This window comes from Plecotus auritus, assembly GCF_963455305.1.
Source record: "Plecotus auritus genome assembly, chromosome: 6".
Classification (NCBI taxonomy): Eukaryota; Metazoa; Chordata; class Mammalia; order Chiroptera; family Vespertilionidae; genus Plecotus; species Plecotus auritus.
Window position 1 is genome coordinate 132,608,278 of NC_137773.1, and position 22,949 is coordinate 132,631,226.

Genomic DNA, 22,949 nt, shown 5'->3' on the forward strand with positions numbered 1-22,949 from the left:
GAGAAACATCCATCAGTTGCCTCCTGTAAGCACCCGATCAGGGATTGAACCAGAAACCAGGGTAGGTGCCCTGACAGAGAATCAAACCTGTGACCTTTTGGTTCATGGGTTTAAGCTCAAGCACTGAGCCACACTGGCCAGGGCCTTAATAAAGCTTTTATTCAGGCTGTCAAAAACTTCTTATAGCCAAATGTAGTTTCATAAACAAGGTGATGACTAAATGTTGTTGTTTAGTATATATCTGATTCTAAGTGACTTTTTAGGAGAGCTGGATAGAATGCTGACCTTCATCTCAATACTGTATAACCCCTTTCCTTTCTGAATTGAAGAGATCACCTGTGACCTTAGATCAGGGCTTCTAAATTCATGGTCCTGGGCTGAATGTGTGTTTTATTGGGTCCGTAAGGTGGTTGTTCATTTGGCTGATTTATTTTAGACCAAGCATGTACTCTCTCTTTTGCCACAGTCCCCATCACTCCTATGGCATGCTTCTGTTTCTGTCTGTGAATGTGTGAGTGTTCTAGCCCAATCCCAGGTTTTTTCCATTTGTTATGAACCAGGTAGTGAAAGCAGAGTACTCTGATGACTTCTTCCAGACAGGATTAGATCTCTCATCCTTCTGATCCACACAATGATCTAGAACAGGGGTGGGGAACCATTTTTCTGCAAAGAGCCATTTGGATATTTATAGCATCATTTGCAGGCCGTACAAAATTACCAACTTAAAAATTAGCCTGCTCTATTTGGTCAAATATTTAATTAACTCACCCCAAATATTTAATTAAATCATTTGGGCCAGACCAAATGATTTCGAGGGCCTTAAAGGGCCCCCGGGGCCGGATGTTTCCCACCCCTGATCTAGAAAATAGGCAGATACTGCCACAACAGCAAGTATTAGGGTCATCCACTGTTGGGAGAATGTTGTGAAGGTTATGAATTCTACTCTCACCATGTGAGTTCTCTTTATCTAGTTCCATTTGCATTTGTGTTTTAGCCTTCCTAAAACCTTCTGGTTCCTAAGTTTTGACATTGACCTCTTATATTAACTTATGCTTCTCAATTACTGCCTTGATCCAGAAACTTTGAGGGTTTCTTGACTTAGCTGGCGTTAGTTTGGGAGTCAATTTTAGCAGTGAGGCTGAAATATCCCAAGGGCATCTGAAAGGCAAGTAATGTTCTCATATGAATAATTTAGAAAATGTGCTTTAATATTTCAGGAGAGGTCATTCATCTTATATTTTTTACTTTCATTTTATTATAAGCTATGGTAGATGTTTTAACTTCTTTAGCCCACAAAGAAATTTCTCTAAAGAGAGCCAGACAGCTGGAGACAGAGAAGGTGCGATGAGAAGAGAGGGTGTGCTCACTGTGCTTACACTTCTGAGTCTGCGGGCTGCTTTGATGGGAGCTAGGGGGCCAGGGAGACCCCACTCCAGAATCAGCGTGGTGACTGCTGTTCCTGATGAGATGGCAACATAGAACTGCACGGTTTCCTTAGACACCAACATACAAACTGTCAGTTTGTATCAGAAGCGAAAGTACAGGCATTTGCCTTGTTATTAATTTTTTTTTTCTGAAAGAAATGTTTGTCACTTTTATTAGAAAATTGGTTTGCTCTAGGGGTACCTTTTGCAGACCTTTCGGCCCGTTGCTATCTGCATCCTTCAGACATCAAGTGGGACTTGCATCTTGAGGAGCAGCCTAAAATTAAACAACTGGCCCGTTGTGACCAGACCTCATAGAAACGGTCCTTGTTTCTCAGGCCGACGAGCTGTTAAATGTTTTCCCTCCTTTAACTGCAGATGTGTCCGTGCGAGTGGGAACTGTAAACCAAAGGGTACATCTGTTTGAGTTCTGGTCTTTTTAACAGAACAAAATAAACATCTTAGTGGACTTTGAATGAGAAAAGTCAGAGCCCATTTGACCCATGAAAAATTGATTTATTCCCCCCAAAAGAAAAAGAGGGGGGGGGGAACCCTTTTAAACAAGTGAGCCTGCCAAGTGGGTTAGCCCTGACCAGTCCTTTTGACCTTTGAATGAATCAATTACTTTTACTTTGAAGGCCTTACAGAAGTGGTGGGTTGTTTTTTTTCTCAGGGAACCTCCCTGGGTACTGAGGATCTGTCTCCCTGAGGGGTCAGCCTGCTCTCATCAGCCTCCCCATCATAAAGAAACAACTTCCCAAGTGACTTATCTTCACACTAACGCTTTTTTCAGTAATAAAATAATTTATAAGCTCTCCCAGGCACAAGTTCTCATGTTAATTTGGGTTCTAATTCAATTTTAATTCCAAGGAGGACAGGGCACATGAAAGCAAAAAATATAGATTTGTTCTGTGTCACTTTTCACAATGTTAGGGAGATGGAAGAAATTTCTTAAAAAGTGAGCGTTTCTCTTATGAATTCTTTCTTGATCATCTATTTAAAGAGATGGTGAGCTCAGAGCTTTGCAGGTGGGATAGGGAGAGAACACACTCAGACTGGTTTTGTCTCCAGCTGAGCATGCAGTCTTGCTTCTCTAACCCACAGTTTCTTCCATAAAAATATTCTAGGGATAAATAATAATAATAATAGCTGGTACTTACTGATTCTTAACCAGGAGCCATGTTCGTGCTACACTGTTTATCTGCTTACTGAACTAAAGGAGAGGAGGACATTAGTCTATGCATTTTGTAAGTGCAGAAACTGAGGCTCAGAAGGGTCACCTGACTAGTATCAGCCTGAGTTAAGGCTTTGAAATGATTCTCCCCAATCCAAGTCTGTCCTCTTCACCACTGTGTTGTCTGTCACCTCTCACATTTCATATAGGTACACGTGTATGTAATTGGGAACCAAGATGTGTACATTCTTCATTTCCTATCTAGCTATAGATCACTTGTGGCCTTTTCTAGTCAGTGGACTGCGCCAGAGAGCCTTGCAGGTCATGCCCAGGAAATGAGCACCCTGTCAGGTGTGAACACAGGACCAGAGCTTGATTTGGTTGCCATGGCAGCAGGGGTGGCAGGATCACAGAGAGTAAGGGCTCATTGGGCAGTGAGCAGCAGTGTCTTTGGGGCCTCCTCACGAGTTTACATGCGATGGTTACTGCTGATTCCTTTCTCTGTAATGACCACATTAGGCATTTCCAAGTCTCTTTAAAAGGCGAGGAAGTGGAAATGAAATTGAGAGGGCCTGAGGCTCCTTTTAATTAACTCTGAAAATCTAAATTACAACCCACAAACCACATCTGCTGTGTGTGTGTGTGTACACACGCGTGCGCACACCAGTTATCATTACCTTCACATACAAGGTTAAGGAAAGAATATCTGCAACTCGTATTAACACAAATAGAGGTTTTTCATAACATGTAAGGAAGGTAGACATTTCCAAGGAATGTTAAACTCAACAGTGAACTTTTTAAACATTGCTTCCTTGGTATCTTTTTTTTTGTTTCAGTCACTGAAAAAATAATTTCAATAAGAGGGGTAAAAGAAGCAGCAGAATATTTAAACTTTGACCCATGGTTCAGATGCTGCCACAACTTATTTTTAAGCTGTGTTCCCAAACAATCAAATATTTCCTAATCTGGTAATCCATTAAACACTAATTTATTTGTTAATTCAGAATACAAACTGCTGTATAGTAGGCCCAGTGCAAAGTGCTGAGGATACAGAAACAAAAGACTCTCTTGCCCCTGTCTTGCACTGAATCCCACTGCAGAGCAGGTGTCGTGGTGAATGTGGCTTCATAGTCCGAGAGAGAGAAGCACACAGCAAGGCCGTTGGCTGCATTTTATTGCCTCCAGGAACTTTCTGGAAGCTGACAGCCAATGCATTAAGATGCATGGTATAGGGTGCCCCTTTGAGGGAGAAGTGGAAAAGGGAGGTGAGCAGCCCTTTCCCTGAGTCTCTGACTCCATGTTTGCACGATTGGACTGATGGGACGTGTCAGAGAAATTAGTATTTGCTGGAAGGGGACAGTGGGGTTGAAGTGTTCCAAGGTCTTTAAGCATAAGTTGTGTTTTGCATGGCAGTGTGATGTTAACCATTGGGTAGAGCCAAGAATGATTCCTGGCCTGTCAGAACTAATTTAAAAGATTCTACTAAATGCTTCTTGCATCAAATTTTTTACTTATTATTACATTTTTGCTTTAACTTCTTGGAGTTCTTTATAATCTGTCCACCTTTGAAGCAGTCAACCTTAAACTAAAGTTGAGGTGCTTTTTCCAAGCTCTGCCAAGGGCTGGCTGCAGAGTCTGGCTGCTTGCTTTCTTTTTATGCCACTAAGTCTTCTAGATATATTTCTTATGAATAATTTTAAAAGAAAAATTTTAATAGGAGGTTCTTCCCTCACCAGATACTTTGGGAAGTTTAGGAAAATTATGAACTATACGCATATGCAATAATTTTAGTTCTTTTGTTTTTAGCTTAGATTGTCAGAAATGCAAACAAATTTGAAACAGATTTTAATCAAAATAAATTAAATTGGTCTTAACAATCAAGAACGGAAACATGCAACTGAGACAGTTACTTTGTGCAAGCAAATCAAAGCCAAAAAACGTTGTTCCATTGTCATCTTGAAGATTCCATTGGTCTGTGTCCTTCAGCCTTTGCAGATAAAGGAATGTGGGCCGGGCCAGGCCAGGAGACCAGTTAGGTTTTGTTCAGTCCCAGCAAGTGATGTTAACTGTAGCTCCAGTGATTGTAACACTCCAACCCTCTTCTCATGTTCCTTTCTTAGCTGCCTTGTCTCAGCTCCTACGACAGCTACTGCAGCAACCAAGTAGCCGCCAAAGCTCTGCTGGACCACAAGAAACAAGACCACCGGGTCCAGGATTTCCTTCAGCGATGTTTAGAATCCCCCTTCAGCCGCAAACTAGATCTGTGGAATTTCCTCGATATTCCAAGAAGCCGCCTGGTAAAATACCCTCTGCTCCTTCGAGAAATCCTGAGGCACACACCAAATGATAACCCAGACCAGCAGCACCTGGAAGAAGCTGTAAGTTTCTTTCTTTCTCTCCTGCCTTCTTATTTTCCCCCATGGGATAGTAGAGGATTAGGTGATGGGTGAATGAAGGGTCCCTGGGTACATGGGCGTCAGCAAGCTTGGGTTCTAGGCGTGGCTCTGTTATCAACCATATTTTTTTGATTTTGCAAGTCACTTCTCCTCTCTCAGTTTCCTAACCTATAATATGTAGTGTTTATTTGCAATGCTCTCTAAGGTTCCTTTGATGCTACAATTTTTTGATTCTGTAATCTGTTTGTTACCATTGCTGTGAGGGTCAAAATCTCTGTGGTGATTTTAAGTTGAATATCTTTGCTTAGTTAGCAAATTGGAGTTGCCTTTTACCTGAGCCCCAAAGCCCATTTTTGAAGTCAGCACCCACTTAAAATGTAGCTCTCTTCAATCAATTGGATGCAGGCCTCCAATTGCAGTGGGGGCCTAGTGCTGCTCACCAGTGGTGGTTTATCAAGATGGGGGGAAATGGAGTCTGCATCAGGAGAATAACGTAAACTGTGAGCATTCTGCCCAGAGAGCTGGGTTCTGATTGGGGTACTCGGCGGGGCAGGCAGGGGACATGGCAGGCTGGAGGAGCAAAGGGCCTGTGCAGGGTGTGAAGATGTGACAGAACAGGTCCTGCCTGGGCAGAGGCCTGGAGCAGTCAGACAGAGGTTGAGGATAGTCTGAGGAAACAGTGGGAGAGGATGAAGAGGATGGGGGTTTATAGCTGATTATAGAGGATTTTAAATGTCAGTTTGAGACATTTTCTCTTTGTTGTGTTTTTGTTTTCTAAGTTTTTGTTTCCATCGCAACAAACTGTGTAACCTTGGACAAGTTACCTCCGGTCTGTAGGACGGGGGACAGAGGAGGAGAGACTAGGGACAGTCTCTTGGTGCAGCTGCCCAGGTGTGCAGTCGTGGGAGCCTGCTCAGCAGTGGCAGTAGGCGTGGAGGCTGAGACTAATTCATAGGGCTCGTTCCCAGACTGGGTCTGTGACAATAACAGAAAGAGGATGTGCATTGGTGGTTTGCAAATCAGAAACCTTGAACCTGCTGAGCATCCTGCCCATCTCCTCCCAAAGAAGGGCTTAATAATAAGTAGTAACAACAACACTAACAGTAATACCTGCAGCCGTTTCTTGAATACCTAGTAAATCAGCTCTTAGTTCATCTGCAGAGTAGTCTACGAGATAACTTCTTGTTAGGACCATTTTCCGGATGAGGCTTGGAGGGGAAAACAGTTTGTCGGGTCCAGAGCCAGCAAGGGATGGGGCTGCTGTCTGAACCTGTCAGTGTAGACTGCAAATCCGGGGCCGTTTCCACTTCCTTGTGATCCTATACCATGGAGCGGAAAGCCTGGCTGCTCTGAGCCCTGTTGCCTTTGGAATTACAGGAAGCTGTCCACCAAGCTTTGTGGAGAGGCCTCACTGGTGCAGAGCTGGGCCAGTGCCTCCATGTAAGGACAGAGAAGAAAGAGAAAAGACTCTCCTGATTCATGAGGTGTCTGGCAGGCCCGACTCACACAGACCAGGCCCGCAGTCGAGCACGATGGGGGATGTGGGCACCAGGGATGAGGCCCATCTCACTTCATCATGTCTGTTTTTATTACTGGGGAGTGTGCAATAGAGTTGCCTCCTTTCCATATTTCATCCCAGCCAGTGTGTGGTCTGCAGGAATGAAAGCAGGGAGCTCACGCTAGTCTAAATAATTACTTTTTTAAAGCACACAAGCTTGCTTACAGTTTTATTGTGAAGATTTCTTCTTTTTAATATGCAGCATGAAAGAATAATACTCTGTGTATAAAAAAACACCCAGTGAGCTAAAGCTTGAACTAAAAGCCAGGGAGATAAGAATATGATGGTTTGCACCAATTTCCCTAGTGCAGAAAATGTGATGCCCTTCTCCGAGGTTGATTCTGCACCTGGTAATTCAGGCAGATTTGTGCACGAAGCATGGGGAAACCCGCATTGGAAAATGTCTGCAAAGCAAGTCCTCTGAATGCCCACTTACACAATGTAGGCACAGCACTTTTTAATCTTCTTTTCAAAATCCTTGTGGCATTACCCTAGATGAGCAGAAATATTTAGCCCTGTACTCTTGGGTGCATGGTGAATGTTTGATAAACATAAATGTAGCTTAACTTACATGTTCCCTGAATAAATGTTCCACCTATGAAAATAAAATAAAAATAAAAAACAGAGAACACTAAGTAATTTGCTTCTATACCAAGCATCCAGTCCTGACTTAGATCTAAAGAAAGTCTTGCTGCTAATGCAATGCAGCATCGTTATTAGAATTTCTTAACAGTGTTTTGGAGGCTTGATAGAAATTTCCCCCAAAAGAGAAATTCTTAAAATAGGACTCTGTATATTCAGATATTCCGGGAGCTAGTTGTTTAATGTTTTAAATTCTCAGGATGGTTCCAGCCAGACGATGACCCTGCAGACTGTCTCTCCTCTCTGCCCATCACTGTTCCCCAACTCCTATAAAATAAAATCACTGCAATCAGTGGGAAGAACAGTCCTGCTTTTGATGCAACAGCAGTGAAGGCTGCTATTGTTGGTTCGTGTCAGGAGCCTGTGAGGAGATGCTATTACCACCCAAGGGACTAGGCAGACAGGGCTTTCAGATTCCACTTTGAGGATGATGGATCCACCATATGTGGGCTTAATTCCTGTGCAGTTACCAGGTATCGCTCGTCATCTCCCTTTACCAGTCCCTTCCCTTTGGTTTGATGAGAGATGCAACAATAAATTTAATATAAATGTACAACTGCCATGACTGTTTGCTTTTGGCCGTCTGCTATATTTAGCTTTGTTCCTCGATGAAATTCTACAAAATAAATTCCTCTCAGGAACCAGTGCAGAGAGTAGACTCGGACAGTGTACCAGTGGATATAAATACAAAATAAGATTTTTAATAAAGCAGACCCAGAGTTACTACTATAAATGTACATATAGAATATGGAATAACACTGATGGTTTCCATTGTTTTGTCTCTTTATACTTTCAAACACCAGAGGAAAAAAGCACCTTTGAAAGTAGTCATAGCTGCCTGAGGAACCACCGTGGTGGTTGAGTTTATTAATCTTCATGTGATATGCCAGCTCTTCAGTTCCTGAGTTAAATTAGGAAGTGAACTCGTCTTTATGCCTGTGGTGCATCTTCCTTCTGGTTTCCTGGACACTTGCAGGAAACTCAGAAAATTGACTCAAGTACTGGTTAATGTCAGCTGCCCAGTTATACTTAGTAGTAATTAACTTATAAGATGAGTCATAACAATTAATGCCAAGATCTTAAAAAGCAAGGAAATATATGGATTCTATAACATATTAAAAATGTAACAAAGTAAAAGGATAATAAATCAGTGGCTCAGATACCTCCCATATAATATTTTTAAGCTTCTTGAGGATAGAGACCCTCTCATTTCTTTGAATGCACCCAACCTATGTTAACAATGAACAGATGCTCAACAAACATTAGTTTAATTAAGTTAAAGGATGAGTCATAGCTGTAGCATATTCTGTGCAATTTCTTTTTGTTTGTTTTTTAAAGTAGCAGTAAATAATCATCTTTGAAAACCAAGAGGGGAGCCTGGCCGGTGTAGCTCAAAGGTTGAGTGCCAATTTATGAACCAGGAGGTTATGGTTTAATTCCCGGTCAGGGCACTTGCCCAGGTTGTGGGCTCCATCCCCAGTGTGGGGTGTGCAGGAGGCAGCCAATCAATGATTCTCTCTCATCATTGATGTTTCTATCTCTCTCTCCACCTCTCCCTTCCTTTCTGAAATCAATAAAAATATATTTAAAATAAACAAATAAATAAAAATAAATAAATGATTTTTGAAACTCTTAATAGCTACAAAAGTATACAGATTGTGCATCTGTTCATAGGCTACCGTCACCAGGCTTTATCTCGGAGCTGTACGCTTTTCTGTCACACTCACGTGGACGTTCCAGTTATAACTGGTAGAAGTTTTCATCCAGTTGCTTTGAGAAGAAGATCATTTCACTCGCATGTGAAAAATAATCACTTAACCATCTTAGAAACAATTCACTACCACTTCAACACGTTACAAGACCTGGTAACTTTTTAAGCTCTTTCAGTTAACACAACCGCAAGGCAGTTGAGACTTTCAGTCTTTTCACTATTAGGGGACAAAGGAAGTCATTACTCTGCCTTTGATTGGCGTCTTAGGAGTTTTTATTCAACTGATTTCTTGTTCCTTTGTTTTCTAGTATTTTCTAACTTTCAGATGGACCTATGTGATAGAACAACACATCAGAATTCATGCCCACTGATCATGTGTCAGTGCCGTGCTGTTTTTGTTTTGTTTTACTTTGCTTCATTTTGCATTAACAGCATTGCATCCACCATTGCTTTGAAATCCCTCTACCCCCTCACTTGTTCACATGTGCTGAGGCTTGGGCCTAAGTGTATGTAGTAGCTGTGAGTCCTGCATATTGAAAACGGTACCTTATATCTTGTCCTCTCAGATAAGATTATTCATCAACATTAGTTTTATATATAATACAAACATCTGTATGTGTGTACAAATAAATGTATGTATATATATGTATAAATACATGTATATGTCTGTGTATGTGTATAGATGGATAGATAGATACAGAATATTAAAAGCATTATATTTGTCCCCTTTCCCAAAGCAGCAACTTAGATAATAGAATCTCAGAATTAGATCCAGGTGTATCATGGCGACCTTCTAGGCTGAGCCCCTGGGACTTGTTAGTGTGGGTGGCTTGCTTCCATTCCCCATACTTTTTTTGTTTCCATAGATAAACATCATTCAGGGAATCGTAGCAGAAATCAACATCAAGACTGGGGAATCTGAATGCCATTATTATAAAGAACGGCTTCTTTACTTGGAAGAAGGCCAGAAGGACTCCCTGATCGACAGCTCGAGAGTGCTGTGTTGTCATGGCGAACTGAAGAACAACCGGGGCATGGTGAGTGGTTACTCCCCTTCGGTGGTCTCTCCCTGGGCCTCCCCCAACACTTAATCCATTTGATGCTGAGCCTCCTGTTACTATGCCTTCCCTACCCAGAATCACGTTCTTTAGACAAAAATGGCCTCTCCATTGTCTTTTATATCAGAGACTCACATATACATGGATATGTATAATTATATACATTTATATATTATATGGTTATAATTTATATATAAGTAACATATATTACAAATACATGTTTATATTTTATGTATACATATATTTTATTAATTTTATGACCAGAACATAGAAAGAATTTTGGAAAACAACGTAGAGTTGCCAGTGTTTTATTTTGTTTGATCGTAACCTTCAAAAGCAAACACAGAACAGTTATCTCCTCCCGCTTGGATATCAAGAAACAGCGGATGATCTCAGAGAAACAGCTCTTACATGGAGTGCATTTAGCATTGTGAGAAACTCTCTTCTTTCGTATGGATTGGTACCCATCTACAGACTGACATTTTGAGACCGATGTTTTGTTTTTTTAAATAGTAACCTACCTTCCATTGGCTGTATATCTTCCTCTGACCTGTAGATACTTCATTTCCTGGCTTTTATTCCTGAATAGATACTGAAATTGTTCTTCCTCTCCTATCATGGCAACTTGGACAAATCTCTCCTGGAGCGCTTACTGCAGTGGGTTGCAGTTCTCCGCCTCTCTGTCAGTATCTCCCATTATGCCATGCTCTTTGAGAGAGGACTGTGCCGTGTCAATTCCCAGAACCTATTATAAGTGAGTGAATGAATGAATGAGTGAATGCTTATATAAAGAAAGGATGAATTTGAATTATATGAGAGTTCAAAATTCATTCAACTGACCAGGCTATTTTTATGTATAGTCAGTAGAAAATAATGCTAATATATGTTATAATTTTTATGTTATAATGTAAAATATATTTTATATAATACATAAACTTTATTATCTATACTATATATTTAAATTCAGTGTTGAGAAAGAGTCTCCACTTTTACTGTATTTTATCTTCAATAACTTGGAATGAAAGCCAAAACTATATTTATATTTTAAATATATTTGTATTGATTTCAGAGAAGAAGGGAAAGAGAGAGAGCGCACGAGAGAGAAACATCCATGATGAGAGAGAATCATTGATCGGCTGCCTCTTACACATTCCTAGTGGGATCAAGCCCATAACCCAGGAATCGAACCTCCTGGTTCATAGGTCGACGCTCAACCATTGAACCACGCTGGCTAGGCAGCCAAAACTATATTGGAGAGTTCTTAATCAAGCTGTGATAACTCAAGGGATATCCTTTTGACCTGGACTGTGAAATGGCATTTAAGAGCAGGCTTGGAAACGTTACTTGAAATCACTGAATACATGTCACAGCACTCATTATCAGTGCTGCAGTGGAGATAATGAGACCTGTCGCAGACCACTGCTTAAACGGTGTTTCTCTTTGACTAGGGAGTGACCGATGGGTAGAAAGCTGTATTCTGCTTCTTGCTGGTTTTTGGAAAGCACTGGTGGACTTCTAACACTGAATGCTCTGCTCCTTGACCACACATTCTTAGGAGCCCTGTGGGAAATAGTCGGGAAGAGGCACTGCTCCATGGGATGAGGGCCTATTCTCTTTCTGTCCCTCAGTCAAGGACTGAGACTGGTTGGATGGGTCTAGGGCATTACAGACGAACTCTAGTTCATATGGCAGGCAGACAGATTTTTGAGAACAAAGATAGTAGTTGAGATGGGAGGTTTGTTTTAGTTATCCTCCCCCTACCCAGTAGAATTGTAGAAATCATTATGAACAAAATCTTGTGTCAGGAAAAGAGCCCAATTTCTTGAGGGCAAAAAGAAGCAGAAAGTAAGAACAGGAGTCCTCAATGAGCATTCATAAGTAAGGGATAATAAATCTTTGTAAAGATTTCCCAGATACAGTATAGAGTTTCCTCAAAAAATTAAATATGGAACTGCCTTTTGACTCAGCAATCCCCACTTCTGGCAATATCTCCTAAGAATCCCAAAGCACCAATCAAAAAGACTATATGCATCCCTGTGTTCATAGCAGCATTATTTATAATAGCCAGCATCTAGAAACAGCCCAAGTGCCCATCAATAGATGAGTGGATAAAGACTCTGTGGTACATTTACACAGTGGAATACTATGTGGCTGTAAAATGAAGAAGGAACTCTTACCCTTTGTCACAGCATGGATGGACCTGGAGATTATTATGCTAAGGGAAATAAGCCAGTCAGAGAAAGACAAATATCATATGATCTCACTAATATGTGCAATCTAATGAACAAAATAAACTGACAAACAAACAGAACCAGAGGCATGGATACATGGAACAGACTTGACAAATGTCAGAGGGGAGGCAGGTTGGGGGGACTGTGTAAAAGAAGGTGGAGACAGTAGCCAAAGAACATACATCGATAGGCCTTGGACACAGACAACAGTATTATGAAGGCCAAGGGAGGGGGTGTGGGGACTGGGTGGAGGTGATCAAAGGGGTAAAGGGTTGGGGGCATCTGTAATAGTGTCAACAATAAAAAAATTGTTTTAAGAAGAAAAAATATATATTTCCCAGATAATCTGAGTTCAAACTGCCTACTGTGGCTATAAGATTGATTTAAGTAGAAACAGCATAAATATCTCTGACTAGGGAGTGACCGATGGGTAGAAAGCTGTATTCTGCTTCTTGCTGGTTTTTGGAAAGCACTGGTGGACTTTCGTGTACCTTGAAAGGAACTGTGGGCCACGAGGCTGCGGCAGGCACAGGGGCGGGTCTCAGCCCATCCTCCGTGCCCCTGCCCGGCCCCTCCCACTGCGTGCCCCCCCCTCCCCTCTCTGCCGGCAGCCCCACTCCCACTGCTACTGCTCCCATGCACTGACAGCATCGGCCCGTTCACACCTGACTGTGCGGAGTGATTGGGGCTGGCGCCAGCAGCGGGTGCAAGTGGCGGCTGCTGCTATGATTGCCCCTCAGGAGTAGCGGGAGGTGAAGAAGCCCTCGGGTGATCGGGGCCAGCAGCCACTGCTCGCACCCACTGATGGCACCGAGTGATCGGGACCAGCACCAGGAGCCAACAGTGGGTGCGAGCGGGGCTGGCTCCAGCAGTGGGTGCAAGCAGCAGCTCTGGTGCCGGCTGTGGGTGCAAGTGGGGTCGTCACGGGCAGTGGGTGCGAGCGGCGGCTCTGGCACCAGCAGCGAGTGCGAGTGGGGCTGGCACCGGCAGCAGGTGTGAGTGCCAGGTGGGACTGCGGCGCATGGTGGCAAAGAATTTTCAGCAACCACCAAAGGCTTGCCCCAATGACAGCGACCGGCACCCCGCCTTGGTTTGGCACCCCCACTCACCTGGACATGCCACTACGGCTGACGCCCGCCATGTTCTGCGCTCTGCTGCCTGCTGCTGACAACCCCTGGTGGTCAGCGCACATCATAGTGACCGGTTGTTCAGTTGTTCTGCTGTTCGGTCTATTTGCATATTAGGGTTTTATATATGTAGATAATGTTTAGTGTGTACAATGATGACCAATCCCTTCTCTCCTTGTCCACAAACAAAAAGTTTTAACACATTTTTTTGTACCACCTCTCCCCTAAAAAAGCCCTTCACTTGGTTATTTTGTGCTTTACTATGTTTTTAACTATTTTGAATGCATATTTAGTCATTTTGATAAACATAAACTCTCACTCCTCAAACCTCTCCCCCCCACCCCCCAATACAGAATCATCATTTGTGTTTCCACCAGCCAACATTTGGTTGAGCTATAGTTTTTGGTGTGCACGTGTGTGTGCATATGCATGTGTGTGCATGTGTGCGTGTGTCTGTCTGTCTGTGATGGGGTGGGGGTAGGTCTCATTTCTCCCAAATATGAAAGTATCTGAGAATGCTGAATGTGCTCCTCTGCCCCAAATCAAGATTCTAGATGGGTAAGAAAGGTGAAGGGGAGTAATAAGTGCAAAGTTCCAGTCATAAATTAATTACTTCACAGCATGTAATGTACAGCACAGGGAATATAGTCAATTATATCATAGTAATTTTGTATGGTGACAGATAGTTACTGGACTTAATATAGTAATCACTTTGTAAGATACATAAATATCAAATCACTATGTTGTATGCCTGAAGGTAGTGTAACACTGTGTCAACTATCCTATCTAATAAAGAGGGAATATGCTAATTAACCATCACTCCATCACAAAGATGGCTGCACCCACAGCTGAGGCCAAGTTCCCATAAGGAGCCTTAACAAGCAATCAGCAGGGACCTGAGGCTATGCCCTCCCCCACCCCCATGGGGCTTGACAGGGGACCTCAAGCCACGCCCCCCACCCTGGCATCAGGCTGGGGACCTCAGGCCGCACCCTCCGCCCCAGTACCAGGCCAGGGGACCTGAGGCCATGCCCCCTACCCAGCGGGGCTTGACAAGGGTGTGACTGGCTGGGTCTGGATCTAGCCCAATGGGGGTGGGATGGGCGGCCGGGTCTGGGTCTCACACAATTTTGAGGTGCATGTGGGTGGGCGGGGACTTGACTCTGGGTCCCGTGGTGCGCCCCAGACTCTGACAGGAGGAAAGTTTTCATATACATTTTATTAATTTTCTTTCATCTCTGACACTTCTATTATAGAGAAAGGGCAAATAGCAATATTATTTCCTCTAATGAATCCCCTTTTAATGTGCACGAATTTCATGCACCGGGCCACTAGTACTTTAATAAAAAAGAAGATAATAAGATACTACCAGGAACATAAATTTGAAAAATTGTTTTAAAAACTGACTCATGAAGTAAGAGAAAAATACATACTATTCTATAACCAAAAAAAAAAAAAAAAACATTTTTTTCAGTGTGAGTTTCTACCCATTTCCTTTTTGAAAATTTTAAGTTGACAATCCCAAATACTCCCAAATACTAAAAAACCAAAACCCAGCTGCAAAGTGGTGCATCTCTTCACTTGACACATGGAACTGAATGGAGCTAGTTTACCCCTCCTCCACCCGGCACACTTGCTTTCTTGATGTGGTTTGACACAAGCCTTTATTTTTGAGATTTTCTTTTGCCCATAGCACACACATCAGTCATCAGTCTTTTAAACACAACCTCTTCAGAGAACTGAGGTTCTGATGAACTCAACTGAGAAGGACAACGTCTTTGATCTTTTTTCTCTTGGCTGCGGCAGCATGCTCTGCTTTCCCTGGGAATGGGCAGTGTTCTGAGGGGGGATGCTTGGATGAAGCTGATAATCAGCTTTGTGGTTGAAGGAACAAGTGTTTGTTTTTTTTTGAGTTTGGGAAGAAGAGATTAATAATAAGCTTTGATATACCAGTTTTATCCTTTATAGACTACTAGAGGCCCGATGCATGAAATTAGTGCAAGAGTAGGCCTTCCTTCCCCTAACTGCTGGTACCGGCTTCCCTCTGTCACCCGGGACCCGGGTTTCCCTCGCAGCCCTGGCTTCATCCAGAAGGTCATCCAGAAGGATGTCAGGTCTAATTAGCATATTATGCTTTTATTATTATAGATAAACTAGTGTCCCGGTGCACAAAATTCATGCACATTAAAAGGGGATTAATTAGAGGAAATAATTTAATATTGCTATTTGCCCTTTCTCTATAATAGAAGTGTCAGAGATGAAAGAAAATTAGTAAAATGTATATGAAAACCTTACTCCTGTCAGAGTCTGGGGCACACCACAGGACCCAGAGTCAAGTCCCCTCCCACCCACATGCACCTCAAAATCGCATGAGACCCAGACCTGGCTGCCCCCCCTCATTGGGCTAGATCCAGACCCAGCCAGTCCCACCCTTGTCAAGCCCTGCCGGGCAGGGGGTGTAGCCTCAGATCCCCTGGCCCAGCGCCAGGACAGGAGGCGTGACCTGAGGTCCCCCAGCCCAGACCAGGGTGGAGGCATGCCTTGAGGTCCTCCATCATGCCCCGCCAGGGGGAGGACACGGCCTGAGATCCCCTGTCAAGCCCCGCTGGGTGGGGGGCATGGCCTGAGGTCCCCTGTCAAGCCCCGCCAGGCGGGGGGGCGCAGCCTCATGTCCCCCGTCAAGCCACGCTGGGCGGGGGTGCGGCCTGAGTTCCCCCAACCCAGCAATGGGGGTGCACCTTGAGGTTCCCTGTCAAGCCCCGCTGGGTGGGGGGCATGGCCTGAGGTCCTCTGTCAAGCCCCGCCAGGCAGGGGGTGCAGTCTGAGGTCCCCTGTCAAGCCCCACGGGGCGGGGGAGGGCGTAGCCTCAGGTCCCTGCTGATTGCTTGTTAAGGCTCCTTATGGGAACTTGGCCTCAGCTGTGGATGCAGCCATCTTTGTGACAGAGTGATGGTCAATTAGCATATTCCCTCTTTATTAGATAGGATTATTCATTTTGACCTCTTAGAATTATATTGAGTAATGTATACCAAAGTCAGGGAGGTACCCCTCCCCACAACCCCCTTTTATTCTGTTCCCCTTTTTCATATGGGAGCTGGGGCCATGTGTGTCTGCACAGGTTCTGAATTGCAATATGAAGGCAGTCCTGCCTGCTGGTGTCTGTAGGCAGAAAGGCCTGCACAGAGCCCTGGGGAGGCTCCTATAAGAAAGGCAGTGGGTGCATCTGGAAATGCCTGGGACCTGCCTGACTTCTGTTTACCTGGAGGTGGATTTGAGCCTGAGGTGTATAATCCAGTGTGAACTTGGTACCTGTGGACCTCTTAGTCCAGTAATCAACTACTCATTAGATTGTTGCTTAGGGACATCCTGTGAATTCTTCTCTTCTAGAAACTGCACGTTTTCCTGTTCCAAGAAGTGCTGGTGATCACTCGAGCCATTACCCACAATGAGCAGCTCTGCTACCAGCTGTACCGGCAGCCGATCCCTGTGAAGGACCTCCTGCTGGAAGACCTGCAGGATGGAGAAGTGAGGCTGGGCGGCTCCCTGCGAGGGGCATTCAGCAACAACGAGAGAAGTATGACGACAGTTTGTTTTGACCTGTTGAACGTTTAGTGCAGTGGTCGGCAAACTCATTAGTCAACAGAGCCAAATATCAACAGTACAACGATTGAAATTTCTTTTGAGAGCCGAAAACCGACTTCTGCGCATGGGCCACAAAGTTTCAATCGCACTGTACGTGCACGCCCGCACGTGGTATTTTGTGGAAGAGCCACACACAAGGGGCCAAAGAGCCGCATGTGGCTCGCGAGCCGCAGTTTGCCGACCACTGGTCTAGTGCAATGGGGGTTCAGAGGGAGTGGCTGGCGGGTGAAAAGAGAAGAGCCATGGCCTTGGAGTTGAACTGCATCCCAGAGCTATCCCATTGCTTACTGGTTGTGTAGCCTTGTTCAATCTCTGTGAGCCCTGGTTTTTCATGTGCCCAGTGGGGATGCATGCAGACCTACTCCATAAGGTGGTTTTAAGGGTTAAGTAAGATACTGCAAGTGAACCTGCCTGTATGTAACTGAACTGGTGCTTCTTAAGCTCCTTTCTCTCTATCTTTCTGTTGTATAAAAGCGTGCTTAATACCAGATAGTCCCTATGTGAATATCAGTTGCATAACAGTGCCTTTTGTAGTTGAGCTGGCAGACTTATCTCTAAAAGAGACATAAGAATGGTCAATTGGGCTGCGGGTTCATTTGTACCTACTCGAATGGGCTTCTCTAACTTGAGACTGAATAAGCAAAGGCGTTAACTAAGGGAAGCTAAGATAGCCATGTCTATCGAGTATCTTCCATGTGTCAAGCACTCTTCTAGGCACTAGTACACCCTGGTGAACAAACAGTTAAATGCCTTGCCCCTATGGAGTTTACATTGTGATGGAAGAGATAGATGAGAAACAGATAAATATTATGGGTGCTGTTAAGGATACTAAAACCAAGTAAGGGGATAGATGGGGATAGCAGTAGGCGATCTGTTTTAGATGAGATGGTCAGGGCAGCCTTCTTTGAGAAAGTGACATTTTGACTTTTGGGGTAACATTGGCATCATATTGTCAGAGTAATTAATATGTACTACCTCTTAGCTACTCATCAGTCCTCCACCCTAGTGATGGTAGTAGTAGTAGTAACTTCTATTTCTCGAATACTGGCTATGTGCCAGGCATTGTACGAGGACTTCCGTTATTCCTCATAATAATCTCATAAGGCAGATTCTCTTTGTTTCCCTCATTTTACAAATAAGGAAACTGAGACATAAAGGAGTTAAGGCACCTGCCTAAGACAAAGAGTGGAGCCCAAATGTATCTGAGGAGGTGGCTCCCAGTCTTGACTACAGGGTCATGCAAGGGAACTGGCTGAACGCAGATCCTTCTTGAACCAAGTGGTGTACGTGGCATGTGGGGCATTAAATGCCAGTTGATGTTGTTATTAAACTAAATAAAATGTCTTTCATAGTGTGCACCGCTGTTTTTTAAATGCACATAAATTCCTGTTGAGATCTTAAACATGTAATTTCATTTTTCAATGAAACTGAATTTGTAACCTCTCTACGTCATTACATATCTTCTCAATCACTGGATACTAAATGAAAAGTTCCATCGTGGAGGCTCATAGGCATGTTTTGATGTTACAAAGAGCTTCTTGAACTTGAAGCACTCTCCAGGTGAGGAAATTGTTGAAATTAAAGACTACCAGGCACACCTTAGACCTAGTGATTACGAATCTCCAAGGATAGGACCCAGGTATCTATGTTTTTAATAAGCTCTTCAGGGCATTTTGATAACGCAACCAGGTTGGGTGACCAGTACTCTGGGGTCCCCTGAAACATGAGTTAGTTTTTCCGGGCTGATACCATTTGCTAGCTTCAGAGGGCAACTGAGAGCTAGACCTGTGTCAACTCTGGTTGACTGATGGTGGCTGCAGGGCACTGCTGAGCCATGGATCCTGAATCCGTGGGACACATTTTGTAATCAGTCAGTGATGCCTGTGCCATGGGGACCTGGGGTTAGTGTCACTACATGTATTATCTTGGCCTGGGAGAATATCTGTCCATTGACCTTCTTTCATGTGTTTTCATTTCTAGTTAAAAACTTCTTTAGAGTAAGTTTCAAAAATGGATCCCAAAGTCAGACCCACTCACTACAAGCCAATGACACCTTCAACAAACAGCAGTGGCTCAATTGTATTCGTCAAGCCAAAGAAACAGTGCTGTGTGCTGCTGGGCAGGCTGGGGTGCTCGACTCCGAGGGATCATTCCTAAATCCCGCCGCTGGGAGCAGGGAGCCGCAGGGAGAAACAAAACTTGAGCAGATGGACCAATCGGACAGTGACTCAGACTGCAGTATGGACACAAGTGAGGTCAGCCTCGACTGTGAGCGCATGGAACAGACAGACTCTTCCTGTGGGAACAGCAAGCACGTTGAAAGCAATGTCTGACAGAAGCAAGTACTTCTTGGAAGTAGCCCTGTGTCTTACCTGTACAGTATTTGCATTCCACTCATGGAACAGTTTGGAGAAGCACTTTTTAATATGTTGTGACCATGTTGACCCAGTCTCTTGTGTCTGTATCTTTGTCCCTAGTACTGTAACTGCCAGTCTGTCTGTGTAAGCTGGAATCTGTGGCCTGTTCTCCTGTATTGTATTTCACAAGTGTCTGGATGGATGAAGAGGTACTTGAACAACTTATTCTCAAATGTCCTGCTGGATTTTAAAAAATAGAAAAAGAGTCTCTAAACTACTGTTTCATGTAGATTCTTAGAGTCCGTCCATGTTTTCTAGTGCTTTTCTAGCTCTTTGATGTGGTAGCTGAAGGCACAGAGGTTAGGGGGCCTTGCACACAGGGCACAAGGAAGTCGTTCATGTGCTATGATGGCATTCGAAGGAAAACTGGGAAAGATCAATCCTGGCAGTGAACTTGATTCGATGTTATACAACCACAAAGCATGTAAACATCCCTGGGGGCCCTGGAGGCTTCATTTTGCAAAGGAAGAAATACCCTCTTGACCTTGTCATGTCATCCAGTGCAAATTTGATGCAATAATCTTAGGACATGAACTAGAGTCTGGCCTTACCAGGACCAGCACAAAAGCAGCTGTCAGCTCTGACTCTTGAACTGAAATGTGCATTTCACCCGGAGTCTCTGTCATCATTGCTGGCTTGCCTAGGAGAGCCATTTCTAGCCTAAAACATCAGAATAAATCTCAGAGCACCTGGGAAAACCTGGCAGGGTAGCAAGGAAGCCCATCTCCATTGTGTTTCATCTGCCAAGGTCTACTCACCTGTTAGAGCAGGGGTGGGCAAACTTTTTGACTCGAGGGCCACAATGGGTTCTTAAACTGGACCGGACGGCCGGAACAAAAGCATGGATGGAGTGTTTGTGTGAACTAATATAAATTCAAAGTAAAGGAGTGGAGGGGAGAGCAAGAGAACCCTCCGTTCTTTCGGCTCCGCGGGCCAGATAGACCAGCCGAACGGGCCAGATCCGGCCCGCGGGCCGTAGTTTGCCCACGGCTGTGTTAGAGCATGAATGAAGGGATGAGGGAAAAGGACAATCTGAGTCAGCAACTCTGTTTATAGAAACGTGAGAAGAATTTGGAAGAAGTGCGTTCATCAGGACCTTATGCGAGAAATAGTAAGAGAGAAAAGGTCCAGCACCCTTCTGGATGCAGCCAGAGCCTCGGGCTTTCCTGCTCTGCCTTTGGGTCCTGAGGTTGCCACCTCTGGCTCTGTACTGGGAATCACAGTTACCTTCTCCAAAGGCCAACTTAATTAACTCCATGGTTAATTAGGATCAGGTAGCCAAATTAGTATCTCTTTGTCCAGCCTTGATTTACAGCGCAGAGTGGGTCATAGACCTTAAAAAAAGTTAACCGAATACACAGAAAAGCTCCTGTGAGTGTAAATATTAGGGGTGACCTGTGCGAAGTTATACCCACACCAGCACTAGTAGTAATGATGCTAAATTATTGCCAAAAAGGTTTTTTTTTTAATCTTCTGTGTCTTTCAAGTTTACAGAAAAGAAAGCAGTAAATACTATGTTGTCATTTTATTACGTACAGCTATCATGTGCATTCAGAGAAGCTGTGTGACAAGATTTATCAATATAGAAACAAGGTATATTACTTATTTTTCAAAAACAAAAAATATTGTGGTCAATTTTACCCTGTAAGCTTATTTCTGTATTTATAGATCTTAACCATGGTGAATTTTTTTTTCTATTGCAAGTTTATTTAAAACTGCTTCGTTTCTCAAGTTGTTATTGATTTGGGGAGTGAATGAACCTTGCTGCAGATAGAAGCAGAGAGAAGGTGTTTGATGGTGGGAAAAAGAATGACTTGTTCTTTGCAGGAGCCATTGGACACTTTGGCCAGTGCATCAAGAAAAGAGGTCTGTCAAGAGCTGACCTTTGGGAAGAAAGTCAATGAATGTTCTGATGAAATGAATGTTTTTGTATTATGGCCTTAAACTTTCTGGGAGCATTTCAAATAAATTACCTTAAAATGTTGTCCTCTTTGTGTACAGTCTATACCAGGGGTGGGCAAACTTTTTGACTTGAGGGCCACAATGGGTTCTTAAACTGGACAGGAGGGCCGGAACAAAAGCATGGATGGAGTGTTTGTGTGAACTAATATAAATTCAAAGTAAAGGAGCGGAGGGGAGAGCAAGAGAACCCTCCGCTCTTTCGGCTCCGCGGGCCGGATAGAACAGCTGAACGGGCTGGATCCGGCCTGCAGGCCGTAGTTTGCCCACGGCTGGATACCCTACAAACATCAAATTTCAACTACCTCCCCGGGAGGTTCTTTACAAAATTTTTGCTTGTTCCCAAATGCAAACTTTGAAAGAGGGTGCAGGTTGAAATGAATGCTTTCCTTTGATCTATCAAAGCTTTTGCATAACTCAGTATTTCTAAGATCATTCTCTGCTCACCCACTTATCCATTTATTAGTTTTTAACAACTATATCTTAAATCTGTACTACCAGTATGTGTCAGGTGATAAGTCAGAATTCTTATAGAAAAGAAGTGTTGGATCTCACTGTTAGCATAGGTGACTGTTGAAGAACTCGAGACGAAACAATGGAAGGCAAATTTCACTTTGAAATTCTTTGGTTAGTTTTATAATAAAACCTTGATATAATGGACTAATTTGAGTGGGGGGTGTCCATTAAAGCTGAAAGTACATTTTACAATAAAGTTGGTTTTCTGAATGCTTATGTTAAAAAATGGACAAATGAGTTAGCTTACCTGTTTTTACAAGGTAGACAGGTTTGTGTAATTAACATTAAGTATGTAGGAAAAGTTTAATTTCACAGTTTTCTACATGTATTACAATAATTTAAAATTTATACCTAAGAGGTCTAGTAAATGCTTGCATTCACCATCCACCTTGAGTAAACAAATTCACATGGTTGGGGCGTGGCTTAGGGCATGTCCCTTGGGAACTGCTGCAGAAAGTCATGCCACACGTGACAATACAACCAATTACCACATGCCTTGCAGAATCTCAGAGGGAAGGTGGGGGAGGGTGGGTGGGAAGAGATCAACCAAAGAACTTGTATGCATATGTGTATAACCCATGGACACAGACAATAAGGTGGTGAAGGCCCAGGGTGGGGGATTGGGTGGGATGGAAGGGGTCAGTGGAGGAAAAAAAGGAGGCATATGTAATACTTTCAACAATAAAGATTTAATTTTTTAAAAAATCTGAGGTCCGTTAAATTGAGGTCCACAAAATTGAGGGTTTATTCCCCCAAAGAAGGGTTTTAGGGTGAAAAAATTAAACAGTTTTAAGCTACTGGTGACCAATTGTCAATAGCATGCTGGCCCAATAAAGCTGGTAATTGGTCTTATCTTTATAAGAAGCTCTTACCATTTTCTTTAACATACTGTTAATTTCCAGAGTAATCAAAATACTCACATAAATTTAACCCCAAATATTTTTCCCAAATGAAAACTCACCCCTCCTTGTTCTTGTCTCCTTCCCCTCCTTCCTTTTCAGCCTTCTTGTCCTTCTTCCGGGCCACTTCTGCTCTTCTTCCACTTTTCACTCCAGGACTGCATTGCCCTCAATACTCTGTACTAGCATGTTAGA

At 43.5% G+C, this 22,949-nt stretch overlaps 1 protein-coding gene across 4 annotated transcripts in view; it reads left to right on the forward strand.

Annotated features, from left to right (window-relative positions):
- The window catches only part of ARHGEF3 (Rho guanine nucleotide exchange factor 3), a 158,171-nt gene extending 136,807 nt beyond the window's left edge, over window positions 1–21,364 (forward strand). For all 4 annotated transcript variants that reach the window (XM_080675326.1, XM_080675325.1, XM_080675327.1 and 1 more), the window contains 4 exons: window positions 4,719–4,976; window positions 9,772–9,942; window positions 16,709–16,895; window positions 18,944–21,364. In XM_080675326.1, the coding sequence (XP_080531452.1) occupies window positions 4,719–4,976; window positions 9,772–9,942; window positions 16,709–16,895; window positions 18,944–19,296 (969 nt within the window). In that variant the 3' untranslated portion in view covers window positions 19,297–21,364. The remainder of the gene's footprint in view (window positions 1–4,718; window positions 4,977–9,771; window positions 9,943–16,708; window positions 16,896–18,943) is intronic.
- Window positions 21,365–22,949: the final 1,585 nt, after the last annotated feature.